Raw genomic sequence first — 13,807 nt, 5'->3', positions numbered from 1 at the left:
GTCGTCAAAACTTTCCCCAAATTTTAATCAGAAAATAAAGTGTCAGATTATCATTGCTTTTTTACCAAAAATAAATAAGGTTCATACTGAGCCCATATACAAAGACTAGGAAAACGTTCTGATGAATATTTCATACTCTTCAACTAGAAACATAACTTGCGCAGTTACACAACAGAAATACAATGTGCGAGATACCCCACAAAGAACAAAGATAGAACTTTCTGAACAGTTTCGGTTCTTAAAATTTGTTTGTGTGTGGACTATAATCCATATGCTACTTAACACTATTCCAAGGCTACCCACATATACAGGATCAGAAGTGCCACAAAATGGAATTTTGTCATCACTGCCTTCAGCCAAAACCCCAAATGCATCCCGCTCCTCCAATGCACTAGATACGGAAGAGATGAGAGAGAGCTCAAACCTTGGTATATGTCTTTGCAATGCTATTTCCTTGCTATCACCTAAATCCAGATGGAGCTGCTTGCGGACTGCCTGCCCCTGCTCTCCTCATAGCTCTTGATTGAGTAAGCATCTCATCGTAATTCTGATAAAAGAAATTCTCTTTTACTACTTGCAATGCTGGTTGTAACAGAATGATTAATAAATAAATAAAAATTGTAATGGAAAATAATACCCTTTTCTCAAATGCAGCATCACGAGAATCAATTATCTTGTCTACCAGTCCGTATTCTATGGCTTCTTGTCCTTGAAAATATTTGGGACGCTGGATGTCTTTAGCAATTTCTTCCTTGGTCTTCCCTGTTCCTTTTGCGAGTAACTCAATGTAATACTCTGTGTTTGCATCCAGTTCCTTGGCCTGATAGCAGTTGTATAGAAGATGAGAGAGAGAGAGAGAGAGAGAGAGAGAGAGAGAGAGAGAGATACCTTTATCCACATGTCGATGACTGAGCCACTTGACCGGCTGACCTTTGGCAGATATAATTTTGCTGGAATTCAAAATAATAACAGTTATCAAAAAGTGCACAACAAATGGGTGCAGACAATAGCACCCTCTTTACAGATTCCCAGATTGCATGATAATGTTTCTTAAGTAAGCTTAAATTTCAAGATGGAAACATACTGGAGGAATTTGGCTGTACGGCACGATAACCTCTTGTTCCAAGTGACAGAAGCAGTGCTGCTTGACCATATGCCATGCCACAATTCACAGTATACACATCTGATTTGACATACTACATGCAGACATACACAGATAAATCAAGAGCAGGTCAAGTGGCTAATGGAAAATGTCAGGTCTATGATATTATTCCTTAATGAGATAATGGACTCTAGTTTGGAGTCGGACTGATTTTTGTACATTATTCAATACGTATTATCCTATATAATGGACATAGATGACATAATGAAAAATTACCAATTTACTTCACTGATCTGCATTTATAAATAGATAAAAAGAGAATACCTCACAGAGTTGATAATAATACTTACATTCATCATGTCAGCTATGGCATATGCCTCAGTTTCAGATCCAACACTCTCCATCTTCTCATTCTAAAAAGCACCAACCAAATTCATGCAGATAGGTAAGACTTCGAATAGTGAACATGATGGAGGAAACCTAGAAGTTATATTTCACTCATCATTATCAAGTAAACTGAATTACAATCAGGACTTCCAACACTAACCTGTGTCCCAGATGAATTTATGTACAAATATATGGGCTTAGAAGGGTTATCATAATCCAACCACATAAACTGAGCAACAAGAAGCTCAGTTACTGCCGGAACAATCTACAGAAATCAGATAAAAAGTAAAATGCTTAGTCAGAACAAAATGAATGAATGGATTGTGAAGAGAGAAATAACATTGTTTTATCTTGCGGCCAGAAATATAATCTCTTACTGGCATGCCCAAATAGCATATCCGAGCATCTAAAAGTAAGGAAGGCAGATCAGGAGGAGCAGTTCTGGGTCTTCCATATCCTCTTGCACCTCCCCGATACATGCTCACACTCATACTATATTTTGAAGGGCCCTTGTCATCCATGCCTGACATACTCCACATCCCTCCATGATTCAAGTAGTTGTTCGCAGACGAGATGCTTTGCTGTGAAAGAGTTTTTGAAACCAAGAAAATGTAAAGTTAGCTGAATTTTGTACATTTTTATTTAGGTTTAATAGAAATCAACTTAGCACTTCTATCATCATTGAGCCACTTAGAAATTTTGGAGTGTATAGAGAGTGCACCTCTGTAACTTTTTCTGACTGACGTCGGGCAGGATTATCTTCTGTCATGAACATGTCCATTTGGGAAGGAGAAAGGCCATACAGATAATGGGGCACATTCTTGTAATTATCCATCACTACAAATGAGAACAATAGAGAAAGTAAGTAGGAAATCCAATTTATTTCATCCTGGATAAACTGGCATTCCAAGTTGCTTTGGAAATTAAGAATCAGAAGACTCAATTTTCAAACAAAATGCAAAATGATTGTTGGGAGGGCAGGGGGCACTGCAGATGAGCTTAATCAAATTAAAACATATAGCAGAAGAATAACTTCCGATGCTAAGATCAATGGTTATGGCATCCCTAGAAACATTGATATCAATCATTAAGGTACAAATGTCCTGCGTCGAAGAAAAAAGAACATCCAGGTGTAACATATAAGCTATTGGGCTTTTTTTGCGTGCAAATCAATTTTTCAAGAGTAAACTTTGGTATCAAAGCATGAAAAGTGTGGCCTAAGGTGCTAAGTCGTTGAATAATGGTGAGGGAGGAAACTACCCAAAAGTGAAGAGGTCAAACACCGGATCAGTGTTGATAGAGAAGGTTGATGAGGATATCGGTCTTTGGAAGCATAGTGAAATTTACAACTCCCATGTCCCAACTTGAAAATATAAAACATCCCGACTTAGGAACGTTATCGAGAACCTTTTCTTGCTAATCAGTTTTGCATGGACAAGTTCTATCCATGGGTTCTTAACATCACGGTTATATTAACCTTTATCTACATAGCTCATAAAGAATGCTAAGAACCAAAAAAACAGCATCTTGAAATACATAAGCACTGGACTTTTAAGTGCTTTTGGGGCACACTCAACCACTAAGCATAGACCCGCACCAATCCACAATTCTCAATGATGCTGTGCTTTCCTTGGCTTCTCCTACCAACATATGGTCTGTGTGCATTCTACTTTTGACATATTAACAGAGCATGACCACTCTAGTTCACCCAACAGTTCCTTATGATCCCTGATAATAATATAAGGTAACATGAAATTGCCTTGTGCACAAGCTTATATTTATTTTGTGGCCGTTTTCCATCACAACAGCTCTTCCATTTTAGTAACCAACCCCTTACAATTTTCCTTGAAAACTCACAAGAACTGAGCACAAATTTGAGACTGTGAAACCATCATTAATAAAATCCTCAAAAGCAACATGATAGCAGGGCTATAGTCTATAGATGAGAAAATTGCGGTAGAACCAAATGTTCATTTGGTTTGCAAACAACAGTAAACGTTTGCCTGCACTTCCAAAAGGCTTTATTATCTAACCTCAACCTAATAAAAAACTCTGTCCCCTCAAATATCATGCGGGTAATAATTGAATATTCAAAATTTCAACTTTGTCTATATTTCCTAACTCTCTACGGAGCAACCCAATTGAAACCTTCCCAACCCAAAACCAAAAAATTAGAAACAGGAAAGAAAACCCACATGGCATATGCGATTGGATGAAAGAAATGAATCACAAATACCCCTTAAAATCAAACTAGAAGAGATGGGTATCCATGAAAATCAATAAATAAACAAAGAGAGCAGCAGGGTAGTGAAGACTCACGTCCATCTTTGAGATTTTCTTGCCTGAACTGCTTGGGGATGTGTTCCGAAGCCTTGGCATAGACAGACTTGAAGCGTCTTTGAGCTGCGAACCTTCTTGAAGAAGAAGGTGTAGCGGAGAAGACTTTGGTGCCATGAAGGAAGGTATTTGGGATCCCAGAATTAAAGGCACCTGCCTGACGACCTTGGTAATTGTCTATGGTGGGTGAGGGCGGAGCTGAGAGATGAGAAAGTAGAGAAGTGGCCATGGAGAAACAGAAAGATTTCTCCGGCTATTGTATTCTCAGAGCTGAGAAATTGTAGATTTTCACCGTGAATTTTAATTGGGTTGGGAAGCAAGACTGTAGAAGGCCAAGCTGAGATAGAAGAAGGTTAAGGTTTTTGGTACATACGTGTGAGATGGGTGATGCTCCACAGAGTCCAGAATCTATGGGCTAACAGTCCGGGTCGGATCGGTCCCATTTTTATATTGTTTTTGTAGGCTTAAATATAGGAGGTTCCAGCCCATGAGAGGTAGGTGTTTGTTTTTTTTTTTTTTTGGTAAAAAGAGGTAGGTTGATAGGCCCCTGGCCTTTGGAGATATAAATTTTCTTGGGTTGATTTCAGTTTGGGATCCTGATGTTGTACCCTTAAGACATGTTTGTCTCCGCATTCTCAATTTTAATAAGCACATACTCTTAGTTTGTAATTTTTTTGCGATGTAAGTCTGCCATTAAATTGATTGTTAGAGAATCTGTTAAGTGATGACGTGGTACATATAGGGCCCACATTATTTTCTTAAATTGAATCAAATAATCTTTTTAAAACACAAATTGAATAAAATATTAATAACAACATTATTTTCTCCTCATAACAACATTGTTGGATTCACACCAGGTTTATAGTTCAAGTGGTTAATAATATTTATCTCTGCACCCAAAGTCTTAGATTCCGTTCTCATCTCCTCCATCGTTTGTATAAAAATAAAAAATTATTCAAATTATGTCTTCGAATTCCTCCTCCCACAATATCTTATGTATTTAAAACAAAACAAAAATATATTATTGGATCCTAAATCCCATTTGAAACTAAAAAGTGATTAAGTTGTAACATTTTCTGAAATTTGTCTACGGAACGCGAAAGAAGATTTTCTAGCATTGATGCCATGTTTTACTTACATAGAATTACAAAAAGTCATGAATCGTTTTTGGAAGACAAGAATACGTGTCAACAAACTTGAATTTGAAAGCTTGTGAGTAGAAGAGCAAATTCAATAGCCAAAATTTAAAAGCTTTTCAATAAAATCCAAGGAATCATAAATATATATAATACATATCCATACACTTGAAAGTCATCTGTTCGAATTCCTCTCCTTTAATATTGTTTGTATACACATAAAATAAATAACATACTCACAAGCTCACAACAATCTCTATCTCTATTTTAGGTTAAAATCTAATTTTATTTTTGAACTTACAATTTTTATATTAAAAAAAATAAAAGTATACATTAAATCATATAAAACCACGCTAGTTCATAGCCCTATGAACTAATTTCCAATAAATTTAGATTAAAAAAATACATATTAACTGCAATAAAAGGGTTAACAAAGAACAATGGAGAAACCACCAAGAAAACCACAAAACAGATTTTGAAAAAATAATATTTCCCTATTAATAAGGTTTTTTTTTTTTTTTTGGGTATGAAAAGATGTCTTTATAGAAATAGTGGGGAACTATCAAGAAGACCACAAAATGAGAGCCCCAATCACAAATGGAAACGGGAAGTTAATTGGCTATATAGGTTTAATTTTGTTTTTCTTTAAAAACAACATTAGCTACAATAGGTTTTGAAAAAATATTCTTCAAAAAGCTACCTAGGCTACAGCCAGTGTAGCCTCGTAGGTAGTTCCGCCACTACTTAGAGCAATTCTACCCATAAAAGTCTAGGGCAAAGGCAAGTAAGGGCTGCCACTATTCACATGAATAGTGGTAGCCTTGCCATTTGTGGTTCCACCCATGAAGGCTAAGTCTAAGGCAAATACTATTCATTGTACTTTATTTCCTTTTTTTTTTTTTTATATACTTTAAACCATTAATTTTGATAATCTTTTGTAATTAAATTTTCGGAAAAAATTTTTGGTTGTCATGTGTACATTATTTTTCAGAAAAGATTTTCGGATGAGAATCTCGGTTGCAACATGTCTTATTCCATATAAAATTTTAGGATATTCATTAAAAAAAAATTATAATCTCAGAGTTCAGATAACATTTTCACCCTCTAAAATTGTGCCACGTGTCCCATGTCAGATAAGATTTTCATATATTTAAAAAAAAAATTATAATCTCATATTTCAGATAAGATTTTCACCCTCTAAAATTGTGCCACGTGTTATCTATGTCAGATAAGATTTTTAGATATTTTTTAAAAATTATAATATCATATTTCAGATAAGATTTTCATCCTCTAAAGTTGTGCCACGTGTCATCTCTATCTTCTGAATCCCTCTATAAAACTACACCATCAACTCATACCTCTCACACCATCTCTTATCTATTCCTTCATTTCTCAGATTTAACAAAACATATTCTACTCTCAATGTCAAACTTGAGGAGGGTGTTGGAGAGGCAACAGAAGAGAAAGGGAAGAAATCCGGCGTAGACGTGCTGAAGAAGATCGGGACGTCGATGAAGAAGAGGAACAAATGCTTGCAGCAACGGTGTGTATGCTTAATCAATCAAGGCAACACCGTCGTCCTCGTGCCCCAAATGTGGACAGACGTAGGGAGTCTCGGGGTAAGAATCTCTTGGAGGATTACTTTATCCCAAATTCGTTATATCCTGCTCATAAGTTTCGAGAGAGATATAGAATGCAGCCACATTTGTTTCAAAAAAATCATGCATGATATTTGTAATTACGACACATACTTCATTCAAAAGCATGATGCTGTTGGAGTTTTGGGTCTTATCCCGGAGCAAAAACTTACAGCTGCTTTGTGGATGCTTGCTTATGGGGCATCTGCAGAGCAGGTGGATGAGATTGCAAGGATGGGAAAATCAACTATCCTAGAGTGCTTGGTGAGATTCTGTGATGCAGTGAAAAATTTGTACACGAGGGAGTACCTTCGCAAACCCACGCCGAGGGACCTGCAAAGGCTGCTACAAAAAGTAGAGGCTCGAGGTTTCCCAGGCATGATTGGAAGCATTGATTGCATGCACTGGCAGTGGAAGAATTGTCCTACTGCTTGGCAAGGAGAGTACGGGAATCGAAAGGGCCAAAAAAGTATAATTTTGGAGGCCGTAGCTTCATTCGACTGTTGGGTTTGGCATGCCTTCTTCGGGGTTGCCGGATCTCAGAATGACCTCAATGTCCTTGGTCAATCCCCGGTGTTCGACGAGGTATTGCGAGGTCATTCCCCTCAGGTCACGTACCAAATCAACAATACCGTATACTCTGGTGCATACTACCTTGCCGACGGAATTTATCCTAGGTGGACGACATTCGTGAAAACAATTCGAATCCCCAATCCGAGAAGGAAAGAAGCTTTGCTTCATTTCAAGAAGGTTACAGGAAAGACGTGGAAAGGTGTTTCGGTATCTTGCAAGCTCGTTGGGCAATTATCAGGGGTGCTGCTCGGATGCTAGACGAGGAGGTGCTGCGGAGTATTATGATGACTTGCATCATCCTCCACAACATGATTGTGGAGGATGAGTATGACTACGATGCTCCAGAGGTGTTTGAACCCGATCCCATGAACACGGCATTGACAAGAATATATGAAAGGCCGATGGGACCAAATGGACTACCAATGGAGCCCGAACCGTTAGTTCGGGATGGTCGATTCAACAACCCCATGATTGATCGTTATGAAGAAATGCAATCTTCATATGTTCACGAGAGACGTCAAGTTGACTTGATCGAGCACTTGTGGGAGATGAAAGGCAATCACAATGGATGAAGTCAAGATTAGTGCTTTGTTTGGAATTATGCTTTGTTTTTAATTATGCTTTATTTTGTGTGTGGTGTTTTTTGGAATTATGCTTTTATTTATTAATTATGCTTTTATGTATGGTTTGTTTTGTGTGTTGTTTGCAATAAATTAAGGTTTGGTTTTAATTAATCTTTGTTTTGATGCTCAAATGTTTTTAATAAATAGTCATATTATTTAATGCTTTTTTTATTTAATGAAAAGGAAACAATACAACAAATTAAAGGATAATACAACAATACAACATATGGCAAAGGTGTTTCAATACAAACTAATGGTTTTCATCATTTAACCAATCCTATTGCTAGGTCCGTCGTCGTGGAAAATTTTTCTTCTCATCACATCCCTTCGTCTATACTTTCAATAGGCCTTTGTTTCAGGAGACATATGGCTCATATCCATGGCCATGATTTTCATCTCTCTATCATCCATGTCTTTTTCTTGTGCCTGCTGCTGTTGAATTGCAAATGTTTCCTCTCGTGCCTTGTCCACTTCATCTCTTTTCAAGTCTCTCTCAATTCTTAGTGAGGTGTTCTTAGCTATTTGCTCCAATAATTGTACACATTCATTGTTCGAAGTGCCCCCTCTCTTGGCCTTTGCCGCCTTTCTCCCAATAGGTCTCGGCGGACGTGGGAGTGGTGACTCTGTTTCCATTGAGGAGTCCAATGGCGAATTGGTTGATGGTGAATCGTGGAGAGGCGTCTCATTCAACACAACCGGTGGGAATAATTTTGAATCTCGAACAATCCTTCACAACTTCCCAACATTGCAAATGCACGAAACTTTTTTTGCCTTGCCTCATGGCACCGAACCACATTTGTGCTTGTATGATCTATTAAAAATAAATAATTGGAACTACAAGAAAAAAAAATTATTATGCAAGAAAATATAAACTATTTTGAAATGCAAGAATAAAATTGATTATGCAAGAAAATATAGACAAATTGGAAATGCAAAAAGAAAAAAAAAAGATTATGCAAGAAAAAGAAATAGAATATGCAAAAAAAAAAAAGTTACATTAAATGATGAAAATGGCAATTATAAATATTTTACCTCATCGGATAGATTTTGACCGCTTCGAATGTTCTCCCTTGCTTTTGTCAAGGCATTTCTCCATTTCCCTAACTCTTTATTCAGAAGTTTCCATCTACTAGACAACGCCATTTCGGTCCGAATGGAACCCGATCTTTGACAAAATTCTCCATGAATTTTGCTCCACATATGATGGAACTTCATCTCATTGCCCGTGATAGGGTCATGACTAACGTTCACCCAAGACTGACACAATGCAATATCTTCCTGAGTTGATCACGAGCCTTCGGTTTCGACAGAAGATGCCATTTTTTTTTAATACAAATGGAAAGTAGTAGAAAAATGTGAGTGGAGAGTAAAAAATATTGGAAGGAGAAGAGTTTGTATGGAGAATTGGTGTGGGAAGTGAATAATGTGAGTAGAGAGTAAAAAATATTGGATGGAGAAGAAATTGTATGAAGATTTAGTGTGGAAAGTAAATAAAATGGTTAGGTATTTATAGGGAAAAAATACATAATTTTTTGGTATTTTTTTAAAAAAAATTCAGAATTTTTTCGATTTTTTTGGGAATTGTTTTAGCCAAAAAAACAAGGACCGTCGGATTTCTGAAAAAAAAAAAAAAAAAAAACCCATCGGAGAAGCCCGGTTGCGACACGTGTCAAATGCCCGTTGGAGTCTGTTAGGGGCGACATCAGCGCGCGGAAGTCAAATTTTTTTACCGTTGGCTAGTGTAATTCACGCGCCAACGATTAAAAAAATTTGAATTACCGTGCGCTGACGTCACCGCCCTCGGGCTGAAGCCCAAGTGAGACTTGCTCTTGGGCCTGCCCGGGTTGGTGGGACCCACTAATTGCCCGGGCTCAATCTTGCGCGCTGGAGAGTGTTAGGCTTGCGAGGGTAGCCTTTTGCCCGATTTTGTGTAGAGCGGTGGAGTTGCTCTTAAGGTTGCTCTTAAGGTTGATAAATTTAGTTGGATACGAATCTGATCATATTGATCTTGCTAGGCTAAGAGACGTCTGTTTAAGTCCACGCGCCGACATCTCATCTTCGTCTTCTCTCTCGCCATCTATCTTCCAATAGAACAACTGGCATTTCTCATTGAGTTAATGAAGAATTACAGAGCAAAAGACGAAATTGTACAACAGAATAGAAAAATCAAGGATTATTTTGCATAAATGGGACAAACAAATCTTTCTGGTCTATTTTTGAAGTTTTAGGGCGAATAGAATGTCACTATGCTTGTACTAAAATAAAATATATTTTAAAAAAAGGTTTATGGGAGCCCAAAATTTCAGGACGAGACTGGTGAGCCTAATTTCAAGGCATCACAAAATCACAAGTACATTTTGAAACGGCACAAGAAGAGAACGATAAATGCAAAATATGGGAAGAAAGTGAAGGCAGCAGCTATATTTGACGATCCTTAACCGGGAAAAATTAAAAAGAAAAGGAAAGATCTACAAAAGGTGCAGAATTTTTGCTTACAAAGAGTAACCCTGGGAAGATACTGATTACCATGCTGAATCCAGAATGCAAAGCAAGTAATTTGACTCAAATAACCAACTTCATACAACAAAAGTATAAAGACAACAGAAGGATAATGTCACTGCTGGGATGACCCCGTCTGTGCAGACCCAGAACCAGATGGCGTGGACTCTGAAGGTCCAGAACTTGATGGTGCGGATCCTGATGATGTAGAACCTGAGTGTGCAGGCCTTGGTGTTGCTGAATGCTGGTACTGTTGGTTCATTGGCAAGGATGGTGGCGGCGGCACTCCAGCATGATATTGCGGAGGGTATTGCTGGTACGGTACTGTTGGAGGAGGCATATACCCGTAGGGAGGAGGATAAAACTGCTGACGATATTGGCCATGTGGTTGAGGCATGTTTTGAAAAGCATAATGCTGACTACGTTGCTGCCTTTCTGCACCGGAATTGTTCTCGCCCGACCCTGTAGGCCCACTAGGAGCCCCTTCCTGGGATGGAACTATAGCCCCCATTCTTTGAGGATCCATTGATGGATAAAATGATCTCTCCTGTGAGGGTGGAGGTGGCATGTTGTAATAGTGCACTGGTGCAGGTTGGTCTTGTAATTGGTTCTGCTGTTGAGATATGACTGCTCGAGGCAACAACCCACTATGAGCCACTGCCTGCTGCCTAGCTTCAGCTGTGCCCTCTGAGTCCTGTTTTGGTGCTTGGGGCCTACCCCACATTAACTTCAATCTCAAACCCTTTATTACCAGTTTATTAGAGAGTTCTTCTGCAGCCTTTTCTGCACCTTCTCTTGTTGTGTAGGTTACAAAAGCACATGCTCGTTGGAGTACCATCCTAACAGATTCTATTTCACCATGAGCATAAAATTGATCCCTCAAATCCTGCTCAGAAATTCTCTCATCAAGCCCACCCACGTAAAGAGTTCTTATGCTTTCATCCTCAGGAGGTTCCAGGGAGGGCATCTCTCCAGCCTTGTTAAGCAGCTTCATCGCCACTGGATCATTGACTCTGCAGATAATTAAGATGAGATGTGAGCATTACAAACTTCAGAAATCCGTACTTTATGGTATATGGGCATGTACAAACATGCGACAGAAAGATTGGGGATATAGGTTTGTGAAAGCTATTGTGTTGACCGAAAATGCTAACTAGAGGCTGCAGCAGTACACTCCTATCACCTCCCAAACCGAAAAAGAAGCTACAATCTTCAGAATAAATATATTGAAATTAACGACTTTATCTACTTGCAAGGAAATTACATCTACCAATATTTCAGACAAGAATTTCATTCCCAACTGAAAAAGGTAGACTTTAATCTGAGGAAATAATCGAGTGGAAAACATTAAACATAAGAAACAATGCTAATCAACAAACAAATTCACAAGTTTTAAGTAGCCAACTGTAACTATAAGGAAAAAAAACATGCAACTTGAAATTCATGCTTCATTATCATACTGAGAACAGGAAATATGAAGCATTGGACATACCCATAGTAACGATCTTTGATGTTTTGCTGTGACAACTCCCCAGTTATGGGCATCTCGTGCCTGTAAGGACACTCAGCACCTCTTGTGCACTCACCCCGAATGTAGAAACTGCAGACATGTGCTCTGTTCCTTTTGTAATAGGGTGTTGTTCTTTGAAGCTTCAGAATAGTGTCACTGGGTCGTGCCTTTCCGTATGAAGATTCGTAGTCTATACCAGCTCTAGCCTGCACTCACCAATCAAAATTAAAATTAGACACTAAAGGATTCCAAAAGATTTACATAAATTAGTACTCTAACTAAGCCCCGTTGTTCGAGGCAAAGACAGAAAAGTTACCTTTCGGTCATGCTCCTCAGCGAAAAACTCCCTATTTACATCACTCTTTGGAATGGCATCGTTGGAACCGATGGCCAGAGCAGTATCTCGAACCTGAACTGGCAAGCCGTATTCCAGATCCAAGAGGCAAACTTGACAAACATTTTTCAACTTACTGCACGTCTGACAAATCTCTGACTTCTTAAATCGCGCATCACGACCAGGTCTCCACCTGAAAACGGTGAATGGCCGAGTGCAAATCTTGCACTCCTTGTCGTAATCAGCTCGTGTCATCCGGACGTAGGGATTGTCGCCCAAGCATGACTCGCAGATGATGGGAAAGTCTGAACGTTCCCAACCATCCGCCTCCACATTCCTGAGCAACCTGTGCGCCATATGAACTCCAAACTATTTTTAAAATCTAAAAAATTGAAATTAAAATCAGAAACCCTAGATTCCTAAATTGAAATTAACAAAAGAAAAGGAAAAATCTGTGAGCTTTCACTAGAAACCCTAGAAACCCAAAGCATGAAAAAAGATTGATCAATTTTGGGTCGGGAAGTGGACGAAGGAGACCTTGACGGAGCTGCAAACGACGGCGTCGATCCAGAACCAGCAACCAACGAGAGAGACAGACGAGAGAGCGACGAGATAGAAGAGAGAGCGACGAGAGAGATAGAAGAGAGAGCGACGAGAGAGGGAGGAGGTGCTGGTGGCTGGACTCGTCGGAGGGGAAGGGGGGATGGGGTCGGATGGGATGGGAGAGCTGGGAGAAAAGGGGATGGAGAGAAAAAGAGTGACTTCGGAGTCCAATTATCCCGTTACAAATCCCTGTGCCCTCCTGTTTCCTTCCTTATCTTTTGACATGTGTCCTTTCACTTAACATATAGTTAACACTGTTAACTTATTTTAACCTAATAAAATTATTTTTTAAAATGAAAATAACAAAAACACTCCAACTCCAATTCCTCTTCCTCCTCTCTTTAGTCTAGCATCTCTAACCGATGTGTCAAACGTGTCATATAAACATTCAATAGCTAAAAATAATATTTCACATCACTCTAATCGATATGTCAAAGTTGATGTGGAATGAAGGCTGTAGCAAAATGTCAAATGAATATTTTATTATTTTTTCTTTTCTTTTCTTTTTAATTAAAAATGAATCAACACTAAAATATAATAAAATAATAATTTAATTTGACATATCGGGTGGAGTGTAAAGCTGTGTAAGATGTCAAATTACCACATCAGCTGTCAAATTTAAATTTGATGTTTGGTATTTGACATCTCCCTTGGAGATGCTTTAAGGGGCGGGCATATGAACCGAAAATCTGATCAAACCATCCAAATCAAACTTTTTGATTTAATTTGGTTTTTTTTATTACTATTTTTTTATCACAGATTTGAAATCAAACCAAACCAATGTCTATAGTTTGGTTCCGGCGCTTGATGTTGAGAACTACCGGTTTAACCAAACCAAACCGATGGCATTCCAAAATAATAAACATATATTATTATAATAAATATATGGATATTATATATATATATAGCAAAAGGCAGATAATGATGAAACATTCAAAATACCAGAAAATGTCCTTGGTTAATTGAAACATTAAGAATTGAAATTATTAATTAAATGAGGATAATATGGTAAATTCACATGTTTTCATTTTAAAAAAAATTAAAATTAAGAACAAATCAGATAATA

At 38.2% G+C, this 13,807-nt stretch overlaps 2 protein-coding genes across 4 annotated transcripts; both read right to left on the bottom strand.

The window, feature by feature from the left end:
• Nucleotides 1-21: 21 nt before the first annotated feature.
• Nucleotides 22-4,287, bottom strand: LOC117612213 (ATP-dependent Clp protease proteolytic subunit-related protein 1, chloroplastic). The gene is made up of 9 exons (XM_034340975.1): nucleotides 3,809-4,287; nucleotides 2,211-2,326; nucleotides 1,867-2,070; nucleotides 1,650-1,754; nucleotides 1,453-1,515; nucleotides 1,085-1,196; nucleotides 889-950; nucleotides 638-820; nucleotides 22-547 (listed from the first exon to the last, which is right to left on the bottom strand). Exons 1-9 carry the CDS (start codon nucleotides 4,053-4,055, stop codon nucleotides 461-463), a joined length of 1,179 nt encoding a protein of 392 aa, XP_034196866.1. The 5' UTR covers nucleotides 4,056-4,287; the 3' UTR covers nucleotides 22-460.
• Nucleotides 4,288-10,177: 5,890 nt separating this feature from the next.
• Nucleotides 10,178-12,930, bottom strand: LOC117637743 (zinc finger CCCH domain-containing protein 40-like). Of its 3 annotated transcripts, none has more exons than XM_034372732.1 (4): nucleotides 12,676-12,927; nucleotides 12,121-12,520; nucleotides 11,787-12,010; nucleotides 10,178-11,307 (listed from the first exon to the last, which is right to left on the bottom strand). In XM_034372732.1, exons 2-4 carry the CDS (start codon nucleotides 12,493-12,495, stop codon nucleotides 10,410-10,412), a joined length of 1,497 nt encoding a protein of 498 aa, XP_034228623.1. In that variant the 5' UTR covers nucleotides 12,496-12,520; nucleotides 12,676-12,927; the 3' UTR covers nucleotides 10,178-10,409. The 3 variants fall into 3 exon arrangements, with proteins under 3 accessions (XP_034228623.1, XP_034228624.1, XP_034228622.1); XM_034372733.1 differs by having other exon boundaries at nucleotides 12,121-12,484; XM_034372731.1 differs by having other exon boundaries at nucleotides 12,121-12,930.
• Nucleotides 12,931-13,807: the final 877 nt, after the last annotated feature.

This window comes from Prunus dulcis, chromosome 8 (assembly GCF_902201215.1).
Source record: "Prunus dulcis chromosome 8, ALMONDv2, whole genome shotgun sequence".
Lineage (NCBI taxonomy): Eukaryota > Viridiplantae > Streptophyta > Magnoliopsida > Rosales > Rosaceae > Prunus > Prunus dulcis.
This window is presented reverse-complemented; position numbering and strand designations above follow the sequence as displayed.

What these genes read in the sequence shown, in the direction of transcription:
- LOC117612213 (XM_034340975.1), bottom strand. Translation starts at nt 4,055, where the DNA reads ATGGCCACTTCTCTACTTTCTCATCTCTCAGCTCCGCCCTCACCCACC. An exon ending in TATGCTATTTGGGCATGCCA is followed by an intron (nt 1,755 to 1,866) that starts GTAAGAGATTAT and finishes TGATTTCTGTAG; the next exon opens with ATTGTTCCGGCAGTAACTGA. An exon ending in TAAATTCATCTGGGACACAG is followed by an intron (nt 1,516 to 1,649) that starts GTTAGTGTTGGA and finishes GGTGCTTTTTAG; the next exon opens with AATGAGAAGATGGAGAGTGT.
- LOC117637743 (XM_034372731.1), bottom strand. Translation starts at nt 12,495, where the DNA reads ATGGCGCACAGGTTGCTCAGGAATGTGGAGGCGGATGGTTGGGAACGT. An exon ending in CTGAGGAGCATGACCGAAAG is followed by an intron (nt 12,011 to 12,120) that starts GTAACTTTTCTG and finishes TGGTGAGTGCAG; the next exon opens with GCTAGAGCTGGTATAGACTA. An exon ending in ATCAAAGATCGTTACTATGG is followed by an intron (nt 11,308 to 11,786) that starts GTATGTCCAATG and finishes AATTATCTGCAG; the next exon opens with AGTCAATGATCCAGTGGCGA.